Raw genomic sequence first — 26,415 nt, 5'->3', positions numbered from 1 at the left:
ATGATTCCTTATTTTTTTTTATTAATAATCTTTCTAATTTTCTCTTTCTTCTTTCTTTCTTTCTTTCTTTTGTTTTGCTGTGCTGATTGGTTCATGACCATATATACATATACATATGTGTTTTTTTCCTCATTTTTAGCATTTTTAAAATGTAGTTATTTTTCCTTGCCTTATCTTTTGAGGGTGAGGGATTTTGACTAATATAATTTGGTTTTGTTTTATATTGTTTTTCATTTGTTTTTTTCTTGTTCCCTGTTTTCTTCTACTAATAACCAAATTCTATTATTCTTTCCTTCATTCTCCTTTTACTTTGTTATTTCTACTTCTTCCCCCTTCCTTTTAATCATTACATGCTACATCTCTTCTGTATTCTCTCTGTTCACTTTTTGAAATTATTTTTTACTATCATTTTCTTTTAATTAACTGTATTTTTACCATCTTTTAGCACTCATTGATGTATGTAACTCCTTCCCCTACCATTAATGCTGTTGCAGTTATTACTGCTGTGGACAACATAGCTGAAAAATGTTGCTTTCTTGAATGCCATATATAGTTCATGGTTACTTATTGTTGTTGCAAATGGTAATTGCTGATCCTACCATTTCTGGGTTTTGTGGCAATTAACATTGTAGATGTCATAATAGGAACTAAGTATTTAATTTGATGTTCTATATTTTTTTGCTTTGGTTGTTGTTGTTTGTTTCACTCATTCTGTGAGGTGCTGGGAAGCTACAAGAACACTACAATTTCACAGGGTAGTTACCCTGCTACTGAACTAAACCTCAACCAAAGGACAGCACACCTTGCTCCACACACAAATTAATGACACTCAACCTTCAGTTGTCCTTTAATACAAATAATAGAAGAGATTAAAAACCCAAGCTAATGACCAGGCTCCAAATGGAAACAGCTAGGGCTGGCTCCCAGGTCCCACCTATGGACATCCATTGCTACAGCAAAAACAGAGAGAAATAAAGGCTGTGTTCACCACACCTAAGAGGGGATCTCAATCCAGATTATTCTAGGACACTTTGGGAAGTGAAGACTGTACCCTACAAAAGTCCACACTTGAGAGTGGAAGAGAAATCCTTTCCAAACAGAAATCCAAACAGAAATCTTGGAAATAAGTGACAAAATAAATCAAATAAAATATTCAGTTAAAAGTCTCTCTAATAGAGTAGACCATGCTGAAGACAGACTCTCAGACCTGGAATACAAAGTGGCTAGCGTTAAACATTCAGACAGTATTTAAAAAAAAAGTCATCATTATAACAATATACAATATTTCTGGGGCAACATGAAGAGACCAAATTTAAGAATCACTGGAATTGATGCAGGCTATGAGATACAGGCTAATGGGATGGATAAATTATTCAGGGAAATAATAACATAAAAGGGTCCAAACCTTCAGACTGAGATGAACATCCAGAACTCCAAGCAGAGAAGATCGAAAAAGAACCTCTCCATAAGACATTTTAATTAAAATGCCTAACATACAGAACAAGGGTAAAATTTTAAAACCTCATCATAAAAACATCAAGTCACATTTAGAGCCAACCCAATCAGAATCACTTTTGATTTCTCAGCATAAACTCTACAAGCCAGGATGGTTTTGGAACAATGTATTCCAGGTCCTAAAAGAAAATAACTGTCAACCAAGATGGCTATATTCATAAAAAACTATCCTTCAAAATCAAAGAAAACTAGAAACCTTTCAAGACAAGCAGAAACTAAAAGAATTCATGACTACTAAACCAGCACACATAACTTACTTAAAATACTACACAGAGAAGAAATTAAAAAAAAACCCTCAAAGCTCACACAAGAAAAAAAATCTCATTTGAAGAGTAGCTAAGCAAATTAGAAACAGGGCCAAATTAAATATGATAAATAAATCAAAATGGCAGGAGTCAATAAACATCTCTCTCTAATAACGTTGAATGGAAATGGTCTTAACTCTCCAATTAAAAGACATAGACTGGAAGAATGTATATATATATATATATATAAAAGATACAACTACATGCTGCTTGCATGAAATGCACCTTACAGACAACCACAAGCTGAAAGTGAAAGGATAGAAGTTGATGTACCATGTGAATAGAACCCCCCCCCCAAAGCAGAAGTAGCTACTTTCATATCTGACAGGAGATTTCACACCAAAATTAATCTACAGAGACAAAGAAGGTCAGTTCATATTGGTAAAGGAACAATCCAACAAGAAGAAATAATAATAATAAATAATTAGCCCCAAATGTGGGTGCAACTAATTTCATAAAAGAGGTGCTACTCAAATTGAAGCCCTAATACTACTGGGTGATATGAACACAACTCTCTACCATTAATAGTATGTATTACACATGTTCCAAATTCAGGGCTAAATAAATAGAATGTTGAATCAGTAATGTGAATTTTAAAAATAATTCTGAAATTGTGGAGTACAAAAGAACTTTATACTTTACCTTTTCAAATTTCTAGCTACTACTGATGAAGGAATTAGGCCAGGAAGAGGCAAGTAACTAGTTCAGGTCTTCAAATAAACAGTTCTCAAGCACACCTGTGATCCAGCAACTTGGGAGGCTGAGGCAGGAGGATCACAAGCTCAAGGACAGCCTGGCCAACTTAGTGAGACCCTGTCTGAGATTAAAAAAAAAAAAAAAAAAACATAGAAAGGACTAAGGATGTAGTTCAGTGGAAAAGTCTGCCTGAATTCACTCTTCAATACAAAAATAAATTTTTTCTCAAAAAGGAAAAGTTACTTTAGCATGATATGAAATCCATTATCCATTTTTTTAAAAAAATATTTTAATTGTAAATGGACACAATATCTTTTTATATATTTATTTCTATGTGGTGCTGAGGATCGAACCCAGTGTCCCACACGTGCAAGGCAAGTACTCTACCTCTGGGCCCACAGCCACAGCCCATCCATTTATTATTAAGTAATGTTGGAACTTATGCAATTATTGCCTAAGGAAGGTGAGTAAGGTGAGTCTTTCACTGTGAAATGGAGGTTGTATCAGCATGGAAGGCCTCACTGCAATCCTGACAAATTCACCCCTGTGATACTGCCCTAAGAACAACTTTGGGCAGAAGTTTTCAAGAAGAGTTGATACACTCTTTAGACAAGAGAATTTGGGAGGGGCACATCACTTGAAAACTAAAATAATGCTTTGTCACAATGTTATGATTTATTTTTGAGCACTTTATTCACTTTTAGAAGGAAATTCAAAGAATATTAAAGCTTCTTCTTTGAAGAAAGCAAGCATTTTTGAGACATAATTTAGCTAGTTTCCTTCTTATATACAATCACCCCTTTTGGAGGAACTAACCATTTATTCTGTTAATAATTATTGATCACTTCATATTTTAGGCACAATAGTAGCCTCTAAAAGTATAAGGTTAAAAACTTGAACTGACAAAGGGAGGTTAGTGGAGGAAAGGAACAAGGACTGGGAGGAGAAAGGGAGGGAGGAAGTGCTAGGGAGTGATATTGCCCAAATTATCTTGTTATAGTCTGTGCATATATCAATACGTAACAACAAATCTCATCATTATGTACAACTATAATGCACTAATAAAAGTGATGTAAAAGAAGAAATTCTTGAATCCTGGGGGAATTTATTGATGGAGACATTGTTGTGTTAATATTATTGGTCCAAATTTTCCTTTGCCAGCTACATTTTTCATTAGAAAATGTATATGGTTCTTGTGTTTTGAATAAAAACAAAGTGATAGATAGAAATCACAAAAAGCATTGTACTTCATTTGTTCATTTATTCAGAAAGTATTTATTAAGCACCTACCAGGTACCAGACACTGAGCTAGGCGCTTGGGATACATCAGTGAGTAAACATCCCGCTTTTGCACAGATTACATTCTAATGGGTGAGACTAACAGATACAACAATGAAAAATATTAAATAAGTAAATTACAGAGCTTGATAGAAGGTGATGAATAGTGTTTGGGAAAAAAAAAAAAGAATACTTTCGTGTGGAAAGCAGATAAAAGCAGAAGGTGTAATTTTAAATAATATAGTCAAGAGATGCCTCATTGTGAAGGTGATTTCCAAAAAAAAAAAGTCTTAAATGTAGTTTTAATAAAAATCCAAGGATTAAGGTAATCATAGAATTTGATTTCTAAACTCACTTGACGTCTGTTTTGTTATATATATTATGTAACATGTGATGGTAAAATCAAAGTCGAAAATCCAGCTTCGGGTTCTTTGCTTTTCAATCAGCTTTGATTTAAACAAGGAAGGGTGTTGTCACTCTGTTTCCTATTCTCTAATTAGATAAAAACAAAATTATTTCATAGGATTTTGGTTTTATCAATGGTAAGAATGAGGTTTGCTTTGAGAATTTCCTCTTATGAGCCCATAGCAACATGTAGCATAATTTCATATACTTTATTTTTTCTTAGAAATACAAAAATCCATTTTTATATTTCCATTTTTAGAAAGACTTAGATGAATTTGGGCAACAAATCAACTGATTTTTTTTCCTTTGAATCATAAATTCAGATGAGAAAGCAGGTTTTTTTTTTATTTTTTAACATTCTTCATCAAGTTTAGTATGACTTAAAAATAGAAGTATCTGTTTCTTCCAGATTGTGTTCCTGGTATCTGCATATGTAAGTCCCCAACTCACTGAGGACAGCTGTTCAGCCATGGCTGCCATCACACATTACCTGTATCTTTGCCAGTTTAGCTGGATGCTCATTCAGGTTGGTACCTCAGTCCACTCCCTACTCCCTTCTACCTCACCAATAAATCTGGACAAAGTGGTCTTAGTATGACATTCTTTATACTGAAGTGGAAGTAATTCAATATAGTCATCACTGCATTTCCAGAATATGTTTTAAAAAAAGGTCCCTAGAAACTGTCTAACATGGTGACTTTATAAAATAAGAGAAATCTAGTAGGATTTGAAACAAGAGATTGGTAAAAGATGAGGCTTCCAATATAGTTCATGTAAGGTACGGTGTGAAATTTTAATTTTTTTTCTGGGGGGAAGTAATAGAATTCTATTAAGCAAGGAAGTGATGTGATACAATTTGGGTTTTATAGGTATGTCCCTGTCTGTAATGGATGTCCCTGTTTGTTTTTTGAAGACAGGAAAGAATGGATGGTGGTAGTGAGCCAGTTACATAGCATTGGCTGTAACCAAGAGAGAGAGAAAAAAGTAGTGTTTACTAGGGAGAGAACAGTATAAATAAAGACAAATAACTAGTGTGGATATTAAAAAAATAATGTATTACTTTAGGATGTAGAGGTTGGTTATAAGGAATGCAAAAGATGAAAACTGGGGTGTTTCCCAAGTTTCTGGCATGCATATGTGCCCTAAAACTATGATCACTGGAGAAGGAGAGATAGATGGCAAGTTTAATTTGGGACATGCTAAGTGTGAAGTCCCTGTGAGACCTCTAATAGGATCTTTGGCAGGGGGAGATCTTTGAGGCCTCTATGGTGTACTATAGAAATGCACTAGAAAATAATTGATTTTTGAGTTGGAAAATGGAGCCATTGCTCAGGAAGGGATCACCTGGGGAAACTATATAGAATATGGCCAAAATATACCCCACAAAGCCTCCTAAGGAACTTATTAATGTTTGGGGAGAGATCTAAACACTCCTTTTCTGACTGAAATGGCAAGTTCTGTTATTCTGTACTGGTTTGCTTGACAAAGAATTGGACCATGAATAGTTATTAATGTTGCTAATTAAATATCTCATCTAAAATGCTGCCTTTGATAATGTTTTTTGCACAATGGAGTTGTTAAATCATTTTGTGATAGAAATGGTCTCATGTGTTTCTCTCTGTGCATGTGAACTGTTTTATGTACATAGAAACATGTAGGCTCTTTTATATGCTTTTTGTCATTATAATTGAATAAGAAAGATGTTGGATTTGATTGTATAGCAATATTGAATTAATAATAAAAGCAGAAAGAAAGTGAAGTGGTATTATTATGAAAGAAAACCATCCAGGCTCCGGATGGAGTATTTTCCCAGGTATGGTGAGATAATGGTGGAGGCTGAAGGAGAAGAGAGCTGAGCTATTTAGTTAAGAGAACTAATTAGAACAAGTGTTGCTTAGATCTGGGTTTGAATTCATTACCACTGTCCATATAAGCTTAATCAAATTAATAACTCCCTGCAAGGTTTGCTTCTAAATTTGCATATGGAGACAATAATTTCTAACTCATAGAATAAGTGTTTTACAGCTCTTTGAGCAGCTCTAATCATGGAAAATATGTAGTGTTCTCTAACACACCCTCAAAAAATAAGAAATAACAGTAAATCTAAATCATATAACATATAATATAAATATGAAATTAGAATAAATCTCCTAGATTTTTTCATCTCAGAATTCTTTAGGTTTTAACTAAGCATAACTTTAGTATGTGCCTAGTAGTTCTAATAAGTACCCACATATCTTCTGGAATGGAGTTCCCAGGGTGTGCTAAAAGTCTTTGTCCATGTCCCTGACCTATTCAGAGTTTTCGATTAATGACTTGCATGAAAACACAGGAAACCACTTATCAGATTTACAAATGACACAGAGTTGAAAGGATAGTTAAAACAACAAGCTGCCTGCATTAAGATTATGGTAGAACAAACAGAGAGAAATGTACTGATAGATGGAACACTGGACAGGAAAAGATGTTATCTGATGAAATTTAATGTAAACAACTCAAGATTTTAATTTAACATAAAATCAGTAGCAATCAGATACCTGACCAGGACACCTCACAGACTTAGGCTCTTGGATAACAGTATGGAGGCAGCTGTGGCAACATTTTAACCTACAGTGTCCAGTCTACAGTAGCCACTCTCGTGTCATGTTTCAGCAAGGTGGTCTGCCATCCAGTGAGAGACTCTTCTTTATTCTTTTCTTTCCTATAAGAAACTTCCAGGCAGCTAGAGATAATAAATGGGAAAAGTATTGGGGGAGGGGTCTATAAACAGAAGTTTTACTACAGGACAAAAAAGGTGGACTAGGTAACTATACTTGGCAGAAACAGAACACATGGGTCAAAAATTAGGGAAAAAAAATATCAGTGGAGTAGAAAAAGGGGATTGATGAGGAGGGAAGAGGGATGGCATAAAGGATAAACAGGAGAAGGAATCTAACCTAACTTCCCTGTGTGCATGTATGAACATACAGTGAATCTCACCATCATGTACATCCACAAGATACTAATTTTTTTTAAAAAAATAACTGTCAGTAAATAGCAGAAAGATCAGTAGAGGAAAGGGAATGAGGGATGAGGAGAGAAAAGAAAGGGGATATATTAAGGACCGAATTAGAGCAAATTATATGCCATGCCTTTATAATTACATCAAAGTGAATCCTAATGTTATATATAACTAACATGAACCAATAAAAAATGAAAAAATGGGGAAACAAATTTTGATTCATCTTTAGCACTTTCATAGCCAATATAACTGTCAAAAGTTAGAGAGACTAGAAGTAGAGTGAATCCAGTCACTAAAATATATATGTTCAGAGAGATTACCAACTTTCAACATGTTTTAGATGCATTTCCTGCTTTAAGGGAGTTTTAAACAAGACAGTATAAAAACTTTCACCCAATGTAATGGCAATTGGTATCTATCTTTTCCTCTTAAATTCGATTATGGCTGATGTACATTCAGTACATTAATTAGATTTCTGTATGGTTTATGGTTTATGATTTAGGAAATCTATTTGAAGTGCCAGCGAAGTTTAATGTGTTTCAGATGGTGCACCACATTTTTCATGGTTTGTGGTGTGGCCACAAGGGAAAATTCAATAACTTCTGTATTCTAGGCAGGTTACTTTTAATAAGTTATTTTGTGGTCAGAGGTTGTCACTTTACCAACCCGTATTTTCCCATTTATAAAATGCTGTGGGCTAAAATATTTCCTGGTTTTTCTTCTTTTCTTTCCTTTCCCTATCCTTTCCTTCCCTTCCTTTCTCCTCCCTCCCTAACTTTTTTGCGCCCCCCCCTCTCTCTCCATGTGTGTGTCTCTGTCTCTCTCACTCTCTTTCTCTCTTTCTGTCCCAAGAATTGAACCCAGGGATGTTAAACCCCTGAGGCACATCCCCAGCCCTTTATATGTTTTGCTTTTGAGATAGGACCTTGCTAAGTTGCTGAGGCTGGCTTAGAAATTGGCGATCCTCCTGCCTGAGCCTCCCAAGCCACTGGGATTACAGGCGTGCACTATGATGCTCAACTTGGAATCCATTTTTAAAACATTCATATAGGAGGCCAAACTATTGTCACTCTATGACCATTAGTCAAATTGAGTTGAAAAAATATTTTTAAAACATCATATAGGAGGCCAAACTATTGTCAATCTATGACCATTAGTCAAATTGAATTGAAAAAATATTAACACTTTAATGATTTTACTTCATAGTAAAATCATAAAGGAAGTCATATAGGAAGGAATCTGGTTCAATGCCTGTGAGTGCATAGTTTGTAATGATAAGTTAATCATTAATTTATAATATTTTGCCTAAGTTTGTCAGAATTATTAATGTTTATTATTAATGTTTATTTTTAATCTGCATTACACCTTCACATTTAGAATAAATGCATATAAGTAACCTTATTTTGAAAAAATGATTTTTTTTTACTGAGCATTGAACCCAGGGGTGCTTAACCACTGAGCAACATCCCGAGCCTCCCCTTTTTAACATATATTTTATTTAGAGACAGAATCTCAATGAATTGCTAAGTGCCTCCCTAAGTTGCTGAGGCTGGCTTTGAACTCACAATTCTCCTGCCTCAGCCTCCCCAGCCGCCAGTGGGATTACAGACATGCACCACTGAGCCTCATGTGAAAATTTATTTTATTTTTGTATAATATCTTTTTAATGCTGTTATAGTAAACGTGGATTATATTTTAGAGTAGCTAAAGGAAAAAATATGGGTAAACAATTTATATAACCTCTTTAAGCCTAAGTTTTCTTATCTGATAAATCAGCTTGTAATAACGGTAGCTCTCTTCGAGAACTGTGGAAAGATTAAAGAATTCATACATAGAAACAGCTTACAATGCTGCCTGGCACAAACTAAACACTCCATTCTCAAATTATCAGTTAAGCTAATTGTGGGGCTAAAATATCAGAGACTTCAAAACTTCACTTTCACAATGTAATTTAGACCTTTTTTACAGAAGAGACTCAGTTTGACACAGTGCAAAGAAGGCTGACTTTGAATGAAGCAGACACTAACTAGCTGCTAAGCCTTAGCAAGCTGGATAATCTCTAACCTCTTTATTAAAGTACATGCATGACTCATAGCAGGCTTCCTAACTGAGGGCCTTGATTCTTTTTCAGGCTTCCATTTTCTTTAACAGGAAAGCATTCAGTGCACAGTGGGAATCTAGTAAGAAAATATTTTGCTTATTTTGTTTTAAAGCAAACAGCTCCCAAATTCACGTTTTGGCCATGGAAGTTGAGTTATCTTTCTGTTTGCCCTTCATATAAGACCACTCAGTGGAATTATCGAAATTTTCCACTTCCTTAAGACCACAGGGTCATGTTTACTTTAAGAAAGACTGACGGGCTGGGGTTGTGGTTCAGTGGTGGAGTGCTTGCCTGGCATGTGTGGGGCACTGGGTTCGATTCTTGGCACCACATATAAATGAATGAATAAAATAAATGTTCATCAAGAACTAAAGAAGAAAAAAAGAAAAGAAAAAGAAAGATTGACAATGAGAGTTTTAAAATCTTGTACCATCTTTATTTCACTAGTTGTTTTCTTTTCATTACTTTTTTCTGTTTTAATTTGCTTTCATTTTAGAGATAGCACATACTAGTGATAGAAAACAGACACTTCAGAGAAATATAAAATAAAATATATCTCTTTCTTGCTATCTGGCACAGTCTCCATTTTCTGTTCTACTCTCAATGCCACACCCAAAGCTAAACATTGCTAATGGTTTCCTGTGTATACCTCCAGGAATATTCCATGGATAGACAAATCTTTATAAATATATAAACAAGTACACATGAGTGTTCATTTCTGTGTGTGTATATTTCTGTTAATGCATTTATATATGTGTGTAAATTTGGACATTTTTGAATTCCCTATGTACAGCTGTACTTTTTTTCCTATGCTGTAATATGGTAATTCTGTGATTACTTTTTTGGTCTCTGATTCATAAAATTCTTGCTATTACCAGTTATTGTTTGCTATTGTGGATAATGTTTTCTTGATCATTTTTGCACTATGAATATTTGTTTACTTAGGGAGTACCCATAGAATAAACTTCTAGACATGCCTTTGCTGTTATTTACATGAAAGATACTCCCAGTTGGACTGCTAGATCATGAGTTAAGCCAAGAAGGAAAATAAATTGCAAGTAAATTGTTTGAGATATTCATTTACAATGGCAGTAACCAAAAATGTAATTTTGCCTGAGTTTTCATTTGGCCCAATTTAATGATAACTTCCTATCATAACTTTAACTCACTCTATGGCAATGTGCTCCAATTATGAAAAATACCCAAATCTTATATTATCCTTGCAGTCTGTGCATCTCATGCCTAGAGACACAGTTTAATCCAAATGTAATGTTTTTTTTTTTTCCAAAACTAAAGCTCATTTGAAAAATGTATTTTTAAATGGTAAAATAAGGTTGGAAATTACAACTGTACTTGAGCATTTATTCACATCTTCTGCCTTAATTTCTTCACATAACCAGTTTATGAATAAGCAAATATGCAGGTTATTTATTCCTTAATAGAAAGGCTACTTAGTGCCAGAGCATAGCAACAGGAAGGGAAATGCTAAAATTATCCCTGTTTTTCCTTTGTCATTGATTTAATTTGAAGGGACATCAAAAGTATTAAGGACAACAGAGTGGTAATTACTGAGATAAAAATGACATACCCAGGAAATACTGAATTCTCCAATCCTCAAAAAGCCTTGCAATTTATTTCATGCAATAAATATTAAGAAGGAGGGAGGAAAACTGGGGCAAGGACATGTGGTAACATTTATTAGAGTCTCATCTGAAATGAATGATTAAAAACACATGGTAATGAAGAGATTAATAACATCTATCATCTCTGACTAAATTTTGATGCTATCAGTCAGTTCAGGGATTCTAGCGAAACGATTAATAACCAAATATTAAAGAACTTCCTGGATACCAATCTGTATTCCACACTCCATGAAAATTTAGGGAATTTAAGGAACCTATTTTTGTTATCCATATATTTTATTGGTGAATTATTCATTATAGATGGTAGTGTGATATGACAATATGGTCAGTATGGTTCCCCAGTATTTCCCCTTTACCCTCCCTCCTCCCTCCCCTGTCCCCTTTCTCTACTCTACTAATATTTTGATTTCATGAGACACCCCATGCACCTTTTTTTTTTTTTTTTTTTTTTTTTTTTTACTTTTTTCTTCTTTAATTTCCACATTTGAGAGAAAACACACTACCCTTGACTTTTGGAGTTTGCCTTTTTTGCACTTAACATAATGCTCTCAAGTTCCTTTCATTTTCCTTCCTGAAAATAACATAATTTCATTCTTCTTTATGGATCGATAAAACTCCACACTTGCACCACATTTTCTTTACCCACTTATCCATTGACAGACACCTAAACTGGTTCTATAATTTGGCTTACTAATATGCTAATTTATATGAAGATTATATAAATAATGAATCTTTATTTATGAGACTTTTGAGAGCATAACTACAACCTGTGATAATCAAAACATTTAACAAGGTATGTCTTATTTTCCTCTGTAGATACTTGGAAAATGGTAGTTATTGGTAAAAATTTTGTTTTGTTACCAGGTGTGGTAGCGCATTACTGTAATCCTAGAAAGTTGGAAGGCTGAGGCGCAGGATCTCAAGTTCAAGGACAGCCTCAGCAACAGAATGAGCCCCTAAGCAACTTAGCAAGACCCTATCTCAAAATAAGAAATAAAAAGGGCTGGGGGTGCAGCTCAGTGATAAGGCTTATCTGGGTTAATTCCTACTACCAAAAATAATAAATAATAAAAAAGAAATAAGAATAGAAATTGATATGTCTATGTAGGAATGTTAGTAAACATGCTTGCACACCACAATCTTACTTCATTCATATTCATATTTGACCTAAATCATATATGAGTGTTTTAGTTGGTTGTTTGCATTTTAAGCAGAATCAGTTTAAATTCTAATAGCTTCAGTTGCTAATTCTGAGGAATGTGCTTTTCCCATCTCCAGTTTTCTTCTGTGTAAACAGAAATGAGCAAATAAAATATAGGAGATAAGTTGTCTGGATTAAATGAGATGTAGCTTAATGTGAGATATATACACATTCTTTCTGGAATAAGCACATTCTTTTATATATGAATAAATTCAGAACTATACCAATATAAAATGGTAAATACTCAAAATAGATTGTGTACATTTTCATTTACTTGATGTTTTTCAATGAAGATTATATGCAAAGTATTTTACTAGATAACTACAAAATTTAATTTTGTATGATAGATATAAAAAATTATCTGCCATACCTCACAGTTATGTTTCATCCATTTATATTCTACAGCCTTTGTCAATTTTCTTTAAATGTTGGTACACAATGAACAGGGAACGAGAAGTAGTTATCTCTACGTATAGTCATATCAAGAAAAAACATCCCACTCACATATAAACTAGGGATTGGGAAGTGATAAGGACAAGAAAATAAACTCACATGCACATGGTAATATTGCCAATGTTTATGTGAATTTCCATGGAAATTAATCATCGATTTAAAATCAGTCTTCACAGGGTACTTTTGATGGTGTTTTACTTCCTAGTTCCATAACTAAGTAGGAGAAAAAGGTATGATTTTATCTCACTGCATTGGTTTCCTCATCTCTAAATAAGAGGTCATGGTCAGATGATCTAAAAGGCCTGTACTCCTGCCAAAATTTGTTGTCTGTATAACCATGCCATTAATATTTTTTACTTAAGGAATCATTATTTCTATAATAATTCAACCATTGTGTCAGGAAGTTATTAATAACTTTCAGTTTAACCTCTTCTTTTACCAGAGTATGAAATTAAAACGCAGGAGAGCAAATTATATTGGCAAAAAAACATACACTTTATTCATCCAGGACCATGTCAAAAATCCAAAGCAAAAATTTTCTAATCATCATGTTTTTTCAAAATTTTATAATTTAAAAATATCATTGTTTATATTATTTATTATTCACCTGGAAGATTATCTTGGGGGAAACTTTGCAAATTCTTTTTCTATATTTCTGTAGATTCTGTTTATAATATGAAGTTTTCAAAAATATAATTTTATAAGGTTCTTTACACTTATTCACATTTGCTTTTAGTTAAGTTCTCCTAAGCACAGTCACTCAGGTAATCTTCATATCCTGGTAATGGTGGTAAATATGCAAAATCAAGTGCATCATCCTTTACTGGTGAGCAATAATAAAAATAAGAGGGTTGCCGGGGTTGGGGTTGTGGCTCAGTGGTAGAGCACTTGCCTAGCATGTGTGAGGCACTGGGTTCAATCCCTAGCACCACATAAAAATAGAAAGAAACAAAACAAAGGTATTGTGTCCATATACAACTAAAAAAATGTATTTAAAAAAGATGATGGTAGTTCAGTTATGCCAAGTTGGTAGTAAGGATGTGGTAAACTACTAATATTACTAATTTTTTTAAACTGCAAAGTATTTTTTCTGTTATCTCTTTCCAAGTGGCCAATTTGATGGTGTATAATGCTGATGATATTTTTGAATCTGTTAGGACTTGTTTTCAGAGACAACATCACATCAATTTGAACAATCTTAGTGGTAGGAAACTTGTATTCTGAGTGTGTGCAAATTATAGAAACAGTCAAGTCAGATTAAAGTAGCTGGTTAAATTTGATATAATGCTTTGCTTAAAATCCTACTAATTTTAAATTGATTCATTATATAAAAATTGAGACATTTGTAAAGTGTCTGCTTTTACACAGATGGACATTCTTCAGTTAGGCCCTCCAGCAACTGTCTGACCTTAACCATATTGAGATGACTCAGAACATGTTTCTTTTTTTTTTCTTAATTGGTACATTATAATTATATATAGTAATGGGATTTGTTGCTACATATTTGTATATACACAATATAACAATATAGTTTGTTCATTTTTGTTATCCATCATCATATTGTGTTTCTAAAGACATTTTTAAAGCTTACAGATAGAAATGTAGAGACTTAGATATCGAAATATTTATCTTACACTTAGTCTTTAGCAAGAAAATCATAAGACAGACAAGCCATGCTCAAGCTAGCATGAGGCATGTTTGAGTGATAGTGACACCATTTAATTGCATGCTGTTAGTTCCAGCATTGGTTAAAAGCCCACAAACACTAAGACATGCAAATCACCTATATATTTCTATATGCATACATATATTTATACACACACACACACACACACACACGTATCTGCCAGCATGAAATTGCTGTGTAAACATATTGATCTCTTGATGCTCTTAAGTTAGATTACAAAGAAGGAGCCATGATTTCAGGGACTGAGGATAGTCAAATGTTCTATTATCTTCTGTTGTTTAAACAATATCAATAATTGGAGGTTTTAATTCCACTGCTTGAGGATAACAATACACACCTCAGTCAAGTTGTTTTGGAACAAGAAAGAAAAACTAAGTTGAGCCAATATAACCAAACATTGCAATGACAAAAGAAATAATACTTTTGTAGGATAACTTGTTGAACCCATGAATTGTAAGTGCAGGTGGACCTCACATGGGACTGTGAGCAAGGGAAAAGTTTTGTCTTCCCAAAATATTCTCTACAGTCACATTTTCTTTTTTTGGGGGGTGGGGGGAGGGGGTACCAGGGATTGAGCTTGAGGGCACTTGGCCACTAAGCCACATCCCCAGCCCTATTTTGTATTTTATTTAGAGACAGGGTCTCACTGAGTTGCTTAGCGTCTCACTATTGCTGAGGCTGGCTTTGAAATCACAATTCTCCTGTCTCAGCTTCCCAAGCCACTGGGATTACAGGCATGCACCATTATGTCTGGCCCACTGTCTTTACTATGCTTGTGACTGCCCCCCGAGTTCATGCGCCCTCTTATTTCAGTGGACCCACCTAGACTATCAAGGAATCAAGGAATTCATGATAGATGTGACCAAACTAGGCCAGCCTTCTCCCCCTAATCAAATCATCTGTGTCTGGGGAGCAGAGTCAGGGAGCATAGGAGCTGCTGAACCCACTCTGCCCTCCTCTAGGAAAGGAAGGTAGACAATGTTTAGAAAAGGGGAGCTCACGAGCTAGGTGTGTCCCAGCACATGCCTGCCTTACTGTATTTAAATAAAATTCAAGTAATATTTGAAAGGAGTTAGTCAAAACAAATCTTATGTATAGACCACATAGTAATTCTAGAATAATTAAATATTGTTTTATTGCATAGTATTTGCATTCTGTAGCTTTAAAAATGACACGTAATGGGAAATGCTGTTCTTGGAGTATACCTCAGTGATTGGATTCTCTTAAGAAGGAATAGATAGGTAGGTAGATAAATAAACACACAAACACATATATATGCATGTATACGTATACGTATATTTTTTTTCAAATTGACAAAAGCTTGTGAGAATTTGAAGCTTGTTTGGCTTAATCAAGTATCCAAGAATTTAGCAACACTACAGAAGTATTGCATATATAAATCTAACAAACAATTAATTTATCTCAATTTTGTCTTAGCCTATGGTAAAGGTCAGACAGTTGCCGAAAGGTCCAGTGATCCTGATGGATCTGATGTCCATCTGTGTACAAGCAGACATTTTGCAAATGTCCCAATCTTCATCATGGTAAATCAATTTAGAAGTCATTTACCTCCTTCCAGTACTCTCCTTTTTGAGTCTTCCAGCTACTGCTCCATTGAGCACTGAGTCACCATGATTCATGGATACACACAAATATCTACTTAATAACCAGCACTTCTCTTTTGGAGATAGATTAATCAGTGATCCTTACATTGTGTGCAGTTTTATCCTCCAACTCGCAGTATTGATTACTTCAGCATCAGACTATTGACACATCCCATTTACCTGGGTCCACATCCTTATGCTAAATGTAAAAAGAGGAAAAACACTTTTGAACCTTATATTTTTTTTTTTTTGAAAAGGAGTTAGAACAAATTTACATAAGCAGCAACTCAAAACATGCTTTATAATTATAGATATAAGCAGATGTACATAAAGATAAGAAGTGCTGACAGGAAATAAAAATCAGAGACAGAAATATCCAAGTAACCAAACATTTTTTCCCTTCACTAGTGTGGACTAATAGTAATCCCTCAAGGCCAATTTGGTCCAGATAGAATCTTCCCTGGAAGCCTCAGTTAACAGAATCTGAAAGCCTTCCCACAAACACTAGAAATATATTTTTCTCACATAAGAAGGGTTTTTACTGTATAATTACTTGCTTTTGATCTTAACCTATTTCTCTTTGGTCACATATTAACAGCAGATTTGAGAGTGTACACATTTTTCAGGACTTTATATGTAATATCTCATTGTGCCGGGTTTCTGTTCACAACTAAATGGCTCAGAGGTCACTCCAGGTAAACTGGGCTAACTGGGCTGTGCAAAATAACCACACAAGAGACACAAATACCTTTTTCTTTGGGATCACTGTGATGGCTCCTCTGACCTTAAGGATCCACAGGAATAGAGAGCGAGCACGTACTGACCCCTTTTATTGAGGAGAACCTATTCAAATGAGGCAAGGGGTCAGGTTTCAGGGGGCTGAGTCTATCTTCATGATGTCCACTGTCAGCAGGTTGACTGACATCTAGGTAGGCCATACCCAAGGGCACAGTAAGAGAAGGGGACACACACAAGGCACTTCCATGGAACATTCTATCCTAAACAGGGCAAGGGGTAATATTACAAAGGAACAGGTGAGTGCAGCTCCACCCATGGGGCTGTAGGAAGACCCGTGCTAAGACACAGTTACTCAAACCTAGAAGAGCAAGGCAGTCTAGCAGCATGGGTGCCACATTGCCCAGTAGGGGAGTTAACTCAGTCACATGCGAGGTTGCCCTCCCATATCATTGAATCTTTATAATAATCTTCTTGTACACATAACCGAGGCCCTAGAAATCTTTACTTGGGTTTATCCCCCTACTGTTATATGTGCGTGCGCGCGTGCACACACACACACCACATACATATGTGTGTGATTCATCTACATTCATGCTTTCTACCACATAAAATTGAGAAGGATGATTTACCAGTGAATAGTTGTAAAATATGTCTATCATGACATTCAATGTCATTACTGTATTAACTCACAATTAAATACAAGAATTCCTTGTGGAAATAAAACACTAGAAGACAGAATATATAATTTCTAGATTTGGCTTGATGTAAACTAGGCATAGGCTTTGGGGCCAAAAATAATATCTGCAGGCCTCAGTTTCCTTATTCCCATGTACCTAACCTCTCTCCACATCCCCTTCACTCTCCATGTGCTGTCCCCTTGTATATATTTTATTTTAATAAGAAATAACAGATATAAGTATAAGTTAAATATTGCCCTTAATTATTTGTTGCTCAGCTTGAAATCTAAGATTTAGGATAGTAAATACTTTCCCTGTCACTTTCATTCCTGTATCCTCACTGGCTTGACTGATTTTTGAAATTTAGTAAGCACTCAAATGTTTGTCAAGTGAATTACAAAAAAGAGGTAGTATAAACTGAGAAAGAGAAGCCACAAAATCTATTCCATTATTTTTTTCTCCATGTGATCAATTTCTGTTTCCTATTCTCTGTCTCCCACTGGGACTCAGACTAGGGTCATTTTCACAATTACCCCATTCAATGGAATAGTGTCTGGCCCTACCATATGTTAGGCCCTCAAAGAATAAAAATTGTCAAAAAGCAACACAAATAATAATAAATGCTGGTGAAGATGTGGGGGGAAAGTACACTGATGCAGTCATTGACGGGACTATGAATTAGTGCAACCACTATGGAAAGCAATGTGAAGATTCCTCAGAATACTAGTAATGGAACCACCATATAACCCAGCTATCCTACTTCTCAGTATTTATTTATCCAGAAGAACTAAACTCAGCATACTGTAGTGATACAGGCATATCATTGTTTATGGCAGCACCATTCATAATAGTCAAATTATGGAATCAACACAGATGTCTGTCAATAGAGGAATGGATATATACACAATAGAGTTTCACTCAACCAGAAAGAAGAATGAAATAATGGCACTTGCTGGTAAATTAATGGAAGTGAAGAATATGTAAAATAGGTTAGACCCAAAAACTTAAAGGTTGAATGTTTTCTTTCATATGTGGAAGCTAGAGCAAAATAAAGGAAAAATGGAGGGAAAGATAGAATAATATAAAGAAAAGATCATTAATGTAGAAGAAGGAGAAGCAGAGTGGAGGGATGGATAAAGGGAGGCCATGCAGAATGAATTCTTTAAAAGACATGTTACGTGCATATATAAATATAACAAAGAGAATTTTACTTTTATGTGTATGTAGAAAGTACCAATCAAAAATAAATAAATAAAGGAACAAAAGGAAGATCTGTAGAACAGAGGAGGGAGTATAAAGGAAGGAAGGAGAGGAGGAAAAGCCAAAGGAATGAGGATTGAAATCAAATTTCATGCAGGGGTGATTTTGTCAAAATAAACCCAACTCCTATGTGTAATTATAATGCTCTATTTTTTTAAAAAAAAAAAGCCTAAAAACGTAGGGCCTTTTATTTCGTTATCATCATGAATTGTTCACATGGGAAGCAAATTTGAATATCAGTGCACATTTCTTCTAGGACAGATTTACAGAACAGTCACAGAAGATTATAACTGAGATTAAAACAGAGCAAATTAAGAAAAATAAAAGATACATAAGTAAACTAAATATTTTCTTGTGTTCCTAGACTTTTGAAGTGTGCTGAATTTCTTGGCTATATGAAAGAATGTATGTATGAACTAACTTTTAAAAAAATCACATCAAAACAGTAATTATTAAGTAGATCCTAGGCCTTTGCTGGTCCCTGACTCTTCACACTTAAGCCAAGTAAGTTTGTGAAATGCCATTAAACCAGAGCCTGTTCATTTTTTGTTTCCTTTCTTAGTCTGTGAATTTCTGGTACGTGCTTGTGATGAATGATGAACACACAGAGAGGAGGTATCTGCTGTTTTTCCTTCTGAGTTGGGGCCTTCCATCTTTTGTGGTGATTCTCCTCATAGTTATTTTGAAGGGTGTCTATCATCAGAGCATGGCACAGATCTACGGACTCATTCATGGTGACCTGTAAGTACACTCAGGAGGGCACGTTGCCTTCTTAGCTTTTCTGTGCCGGTAGCTTTCCCAGCACGCTGTCTGAAGCATGACTTCCTCTATGATTTCTTTAAACTAGAATCTATGGCCTCTCAGGTTTCTCTGATAGATGGAATTTTCTCAGGTGAGTTGGTATATCAAAAAGTTTACGGTAATTTGTACTTTAGCATATTTAGTTTATTAGGTTGAGTCAAATGATCATGTCTACCAAAATCAAGGCATGATGAAAATTTTGATAATCAGCAAAAAAAAATTTTTTTTGGAGTATGGACATTATCTAGAGTGTGTTTTCAGGGGGAATTGAAGGTAGCAGGCATCATCAACCACAAGACCCCTAAATACCAAAAAAAAGGTATCAAAAAGAATGCATTGTCTATATACTACATGAGGAGACAATGTCTTTCTCAGATGTTCCTATCAAAGTACCCTTGTAATCTTTGAAATACAGTGCTCCTTTACACACACATATGTGTGTGCTTTAACCCAGAATCAGACATCTTATAGCTTTGAAGACTGTTTAGCCTCTCCTTTATTGATTCTGCATGCAGGGAAAAGCTAAAGCAAACGTTTGTAATAAAAAAGTTTAACCAGCTCCCTTGATTTCCTGGAAATAAAGGAAAAGTAACATTCTGAACAAGAAGGAAAAGTCTATCCATAATCGTATGAGGATAGTATTACTTAATTATTTCATGGTGGATTGTGAAGATAAAACTCAATTAGTGGATGTGAAAAATCTTTAAAAGGTAAAATAGTATACAAGCAGAAGTCATTTCACTAGTATTAGTGTGTCTGATCAGTCATATACTTAACAAATACCTCTTATTGATGTATGCACATATATTTCACTTTTAGGCAGTCACAGACACATACTCTACACAACATTCAGCCAAAGCCTAGCTATATAAAACACACATTTAAACTCGTGCTGATATGCTATTTTTAATCATTCTTTTTATTGAGATTCAAGAAAATTTTCTTATGCTGATTATAGTATTATAATGTATTTTATCCATACAAAATTCTAAAAACCTATAATCTTATAGAAAGAAATGATAGTGTCTTTTCAAAATTATTATAACTTTTATGTTCTACTACTATTGACTATTCGCTTTCATTTAGATCTTGGGCTGTTAGGATTGATTTTAGAAAATTGTGCAACATTCTTTGTTAAATATAAAGTAAATGTGAGGCAAGCCCTGGTGGCCAGCAGCCTATTCCTTCCATGAGTTTCATGAATTATTTGGCAAAGCAGGGCTCATTTGATGACAGTTTTATTTTTACATGTGTCCCCACCCTGCCTTGATAAATGAGACGAGATGGAAGTGATATTAACTCAGAGAAACTCTTGATGCTTCTGAAAGGATTGCTACAGGGAGTACTAAACAATCACACAAGAATGTCCAGATAACTTACTCTTAAAATATTTGCCACCTTAAGCTTTTATAAGATGTTCTCTATGACCAACTAAATTATAATAAACAAAATGTAAAAAAATTTACATGAAATTCTATCTGGTTTTAATGTTGTAGAATTATTAGACCCAAAGTGACTAGATTCTATATTATAGCTTACTTTTCTACTTAATTCATATAAAATACTCCTGTGAACTTATTTGTGATTCAAAGGATTCATATTTCTAATATCACTTCAATCTCAATATAAGGATATAAATTGGCACATTATTTGTATTAAAGTATTGTTTACCTATATCATCATTTTAAAGCATGCCATTTCTCTAGAGGTAATACTACGATTTATGCTTCTGTGATTTATCTAATAGCTCATCTTTTGTGCAGAGGTCACTATGTAGGTATAATAAATTTCCCCATAGTGAAGAGATTTCTCCAAATCGCTAATGCATTAATATATGTAAGGTGTTATTATTAAAAAAGTTTTTGTCAAATTTAATGCCGATCACATTTTTAAGAAGTCAGGAAGTGACCCTTCTTTTTGTATTAGCAGAACAAGACTATAAGTCTTGTTAAGGACTTCTTCCTTAGTAATAAGACTACTCACAGGAAGCTAGCCAGGCCTAAGGTTTTTTTATAGAAAGACTTTTAATTATATATTCATTTTCTTTAAAATATATACAACAATTCATCTTTCCTATTTCTGGTTCTTCATTAATTTTGTAAGTTGTCTTTTTTCTATAAACTTTTCCATTTAACCTAACTAATCAAAATTTTTATGTTTTTATTAATACATTACAGTCATACATAATAGTGGGGTTCATTTTCACATAATCATGAATGCATGGAATATAATTTGCTCATTTCAGTATGCAGTGCTTCCTTTTTCCCTCGTCTCCTCTCCTCTACTGGTTTTCCTTCTATTTTACTTTGATTGGTGGCTTATACTTATGTATAAAGGTGAAATACACTATGGTATATTCACATATGTACATAACATAGTTTGGTCAATTCCATCTCACAGTTTCTCTGTTGTTTTTAAAGTTGTGTGATCTGTAGTGATATATTCTTTTTCATTCTTGATATTGATGATATGTATCTTCTCTCACTTTTTTCTCTCTTTCTCGATCAGTTTTTCTGGGATTGATCAATATTGTTCTTTCCCAAGACAAATTTTGAGCCACGTAATATTGTCTATTATTTTTCTTTGACTCATGAGTTGCTTAGAAGTACATTATTTAATTTCTAATTTTTTATATATTTGAATTTTATTTATTTATTGCATGTGTGTCTGGTTTGAGGAATATATATAGAAGTCAGGCTGTCAAAGTTGAGCATGAATGATTATCAACTCCAAAGTTCTAAATTAATCTCTCAAATAGCATGCTTGGCAGCACTAACTCAGCCCACATAACTTTAAGAACTTCTGGTGAATCATTCACAGATAATTTCTTAATCATTCTCAGAAAAATGTTTATGGAAGAAATAGCCAGTGTGAACAACAGTTCTACCCTTCCTGGTGTTAATATTACTCCCCAATAAATAGTATTTCATTCTGATTCACCCCAAGGGAACAGAAAACATCTCTTTGTATGTACCTGAAGCAGCATTTTTGCTGCTTGGAGTATACCTGACTACATCAAAAATGTTTTCAAAGAACAAATAATTATGGAGTATCATTTTAGGTTTTATGACAAAATCATAGTTCTAGTCCTTAAGATGCTTGTAATATGTGAGAGCAATTCAAATAAAAAATTATGTGTCATCAATGACTACTGCCAGACTTAAAAGGCCCCAGATCCTGTGAAAGATGGTTGTGTTATTCCACACCATCTATTTTGGTTATTTCTTAATTAGTCCATGTATTCTTTTTATTATTTATTTGTTAGTTATAATCAGTTATACATAACAATAGAAAGCTCTTCAATTCATTGTACATAAAAGGAACAGAATTTTTTGCTTCTCTGGTTGTGCTTGAAGTAAAGTCACACCATTCGCGCAATCATTCATGTACCTTGGATAAGGATGAACGTCTCATTACACTATTTTTCCTACCCATTTTCCCCCCTTTCCCCTCCCCTTTGACCCATCCAAAGTTCCCCCATTTATCCCATGCACCACCCCATATATGCATTAGCATCTACTTATCAGAGAAAACATTCAGCCCTTTTTTTTTTTTGAGTCTGGCTTCTTTCACTTAGCATGATATTCTCCAACTCTATCCATTTACCTGAAAATACTATAATTTTATTATCTTTTAATGCTGAGTAATATTTCATTGTGTATATGTATCACAGATTCTTTATCCATTCATCTATTCAAGGGCATCTATGTTGCTGCCACAGTTTAGCAATTGTGAGTTTTGCTGCTGTAAACTTTGAAGTGGCTGTGTTAGTATAGTATGCTGTTTTTAAGTCTTTAGGGTATAGACTGAGGAGTCGGATAGCTGGGTCAAATGGTGGTTCCATTCCAGGTTCTCTAAAGATTCTCCATATTGCTTTCCAGATTAGTTGCACCAATTTTCAGTCCCACCAGCAATGTATGAGTGTGCCTTTTCCCCCACATCCTCACCAACACTTATTATTACTTACATTCTTGATAACTGACATTCTGACTGGAGTGAGATGAAATCTTAGAGTAGTTTTGATTTGCATTTCTCTAATTGCTAGAGGTGTTGAATATTTTTTCGTATATTTGTTGATCAACTTTATTTTTTCTTCTGAAAAGTATATGTTCAGTTCCTTAGCCCATTTATTGATTGGGTTGTTTTGTTTTTTTGGCATTGAGTTCTTTATATATCCTGGAGATTAGTGCTCCATCTGACATGTGTGTGGTAAAAATTTGCTCCCAAAATGTAGGCTCTCTCTTCACCTCATTGATTGTTTCTTTTGCTGAGAAGAAGCTTTTCAGTTTGAATCCATCCCATTTATTGATTCTTGATTTTATTTCTTGTGCTTTGTGAGTCTTGTTAAGGAAGCCGGGGCCTAATCTGACATGGTGAAGATTTGGGCCTACTTTTTCTTCTATTAGGCACAAGGTCTCTGGTCTAATTCCTGGGTCCTTGATCCACTTTCAGTTGAGTTTTGTGCATTTTGAGGGATAGGGGTTTAGTTTCTTTTCTTTTTTTTTTTTTTTTTCTTTTTTTGCATATGGGTTTCCTGTTTTCTCAGCACCATTTGTTGAAGAGGCTATCTTTTGTCCAATGTATGTTTTTGGTGCTTTTGTCTAGTATGAGAAAACTGTATTTATGTGAGTTCATCTCTGTGTCTTCTATTCTATACCATTGGTTTACAAGTTTATTTTGGTGCCAATACCATGCCATTTTGTTACTATAACTTTGTAGTATGGTTTAACATCTGGTATTGTGATGCCTTCTGCTTCACTCTTCTTGCTAAGGATTGCTTCAGTTATTCTGGGTCTCTTATTTTTCCAAATGTGTTTCATTATTGTTTTTTCTATTTCTATAAGGAATAACATTGGGTTTTTAATTGGAATCACATTGAATCTGCATAGTGCTTTGGGTAGTATGGCCATTTTGACAATACTGATTTTGCCTATCTAAGAGCATGGGAGATCTTTTCTTCCTCCTCCTCCTCCTCCTCCTCCTCCTCCTCCTCCTCCTTCTCCTCCTCCTCCTCCTCCTTTTCTTCATTAATTTAGATCTTTCTATCTTCAGTTTCTTTCTTTAGCATTCTATAGTTTCATTGTACAGGTCTTTCACCTCTCTTGCTAGATTGATTCCCAAGAACATTTTTTTTGGGGGGAGGCTATTATGAATGGGGTAGTTTTTCCATTTTCTCTTTCAGCGGATTCATCACTGATGTATAGAAATGCATTTTATTTATGGGTATTGATTTTATATCCTGATACTTTGCTGAATTCATTCATTGAGTCTAGAATTTTTCTGATGTAATTTTTTGGATCCTCTGAGTATGAAATTATGTCATTGGCAGATAATGATAGTTTGAGTTTTTCTTTTCCTATCTATATCCGTTTAATTTCTTTTATCTAATTGACCTGGCCAGTGTTTTAAGAACTATGTTAAATAGAAATGGTGAAAGAGGGCACCCTATCTTGTTCCCATTTTTGGAGGGAATGCTTTCAATTTTTCTCCATTTAGAATGATGTTGGCCTAGGGCTTAGCATAGATAGCTTTTACAATGTTGAGATATGTTCCTGTTATCCCTAGTTTTTTTAGTGTTTTGAACATGAAGGGGTGTGGTATTTTGTCAAATGCTTTTTCTGCATCTATTGTGATGATAATATGATTCTTATCTTTAAATGTAATTCATCACATCAGTAGACATATTGATTTCCGTATGTTGAACCAACCTTGCATCCCTAGGATGAACCCCACTTGATCGTGGTACACTATCTTTTTGATATGTTTTTGTATTTGATTTGCCAGAATTTTATTGAGAACTTTTGCATCTGTGTTCATTAGATATTGGTCTGAAGTTTTCTTTCTTTGATGTGTCTTTGTCTGGTTTTGAAATCAGAGTGATATTGGCCTCATAGAATGAATTTGGAAGTTTTATTGGTATTAGTTCTTCTTTAAAGGTATTGTAAAACTCAGCCATGTATCTGTCTGGTTCTGGGCTTTTCTTGGTTGGTAGGCTTCTGATGGCGTCTTCTATTTCATTGTTTGAAATTGATCTGTTTAAATCGTGTATATCATCCTGGTTCAGTTTGGGCAAATCATATTACTCTAGAAATTTTTTGATGCCTTCTATATTTTATTGGAGTAAAAATTTTTCAAAAGAATTTCTAATTATCTTCTCTATTTCTGTAGTATCTGTTGTGATATTTCCTTTTTCATCACAGATGTTAGTATTTTGAGTTTTCTCTCTTTTTCTCTTCATTAGCATGTTTAAGGATTTATCAATTTTATTTATTTTTTCAAAGAACCAACTTTTTGTTTTGTCAATTTTTCAATTGTTTCTTGTTTCAATTTCATTTTTTTCACCCTAATTTTAGTTATTTCCTGTTTTCTGCTTCTTTTGGTGTTGGTTTGTACCTCTTTTTCTAGGGCTTTGAGATATACTGTCAGGCTGTTTATTTGTTGACCTTTTCTTCTTTTAATGAATGAGCTTAAGCAATAAACTTTCCTCTTAGTACTACTGCCTTCATAGTGTCCCAGAGATTTTGATGTGTTGTACGGGAGTTCTCATTCACCTGTAAGAATTTTTTTATCCCCTTCCTGATGTCTTCTGTTATCTGTACATCATTCAATAGCATATTATTTAGTTTCCAGGTGTTGGAGTAGCTTCTATTTTTTATTTTATCATTGGTTTCTAATTTCATTCCATTATGTTCAGATAGAATGCAGGGTGGTATATCTATTTTTTTTTGTATTTGCAAAGACTTGCTTTGTGGCATAACATATGGTCTATTTTGGAGAAGGATCCATGTGCTGCTGAGAACAAAGTGTATTTGCTTGTTGTTGGATGGAACAGTCTATATATGTTTGTTAGGTCTAAATTATTGATTGTTTTAGTGAGTTCTATAGTTTTTTGTTTAGTTTTTGTTTGGAAGATCTATCCAGTGGTGAGAGAGGTGTGTTAAAGTCACCCAGTATTATTGTGTTATGGTTTATTTGATTCTTGAAGTTGAGAAGGGTTTGTTTGCTACACATAAATGCCCCATTGTTTGGGGCACAGATATTTATGATTGT

The 26,415-nt window shown here is 34.3% G+C and overlaps 1 protein-coding gene across 1 annotated transcript in view; it reads left to right on the top strand.

The window, feature by feature from the left end:
• Positions 1 to 26,415, top strand: part of Adgrv1 (adhesion G protein-coupled receptor V1) — a 522,757-nt gene that overhangs the window by 321,218 nt on the left and 175,124 nt on the right. The window contains exons 83-84 of the mRNA XM_076857025.2: positions 4,609 to 4,725; positions 19,127 to 19,305. Coding sequence (XP_076713140.2) covers positions 4,609 to 4,725; positions 19,127 to 19,305 — 296 coding nt within the window. The remainder of the gene's footprint in view (positions 1 to 4,608; positions 4,726 to 19,126; positions 19,306 to 26,415) is intronic.

This window comes from Callospermophilus lateralis, chromosome 5 (genome assembly GCF_048772815.1).
Source record: "Callospermophilus lateralis isolate mCalLat2 chromosome 5, mCalLat2.hap1, whole genome shotgun sequence".
NCBI classification, from domain to species: domain Eukaryota; kingdom Metazoa; phylum Chordata; class Mammalia; order Rodentia; family Sciuridae; genus Callospermophilus; species Callospermophilus lateralis.
The sequence above is the reverse complement of the archived record's forward strand: the minus strand, read 5'-3'. Positions and strand labels throughout refer to the sequence as shown.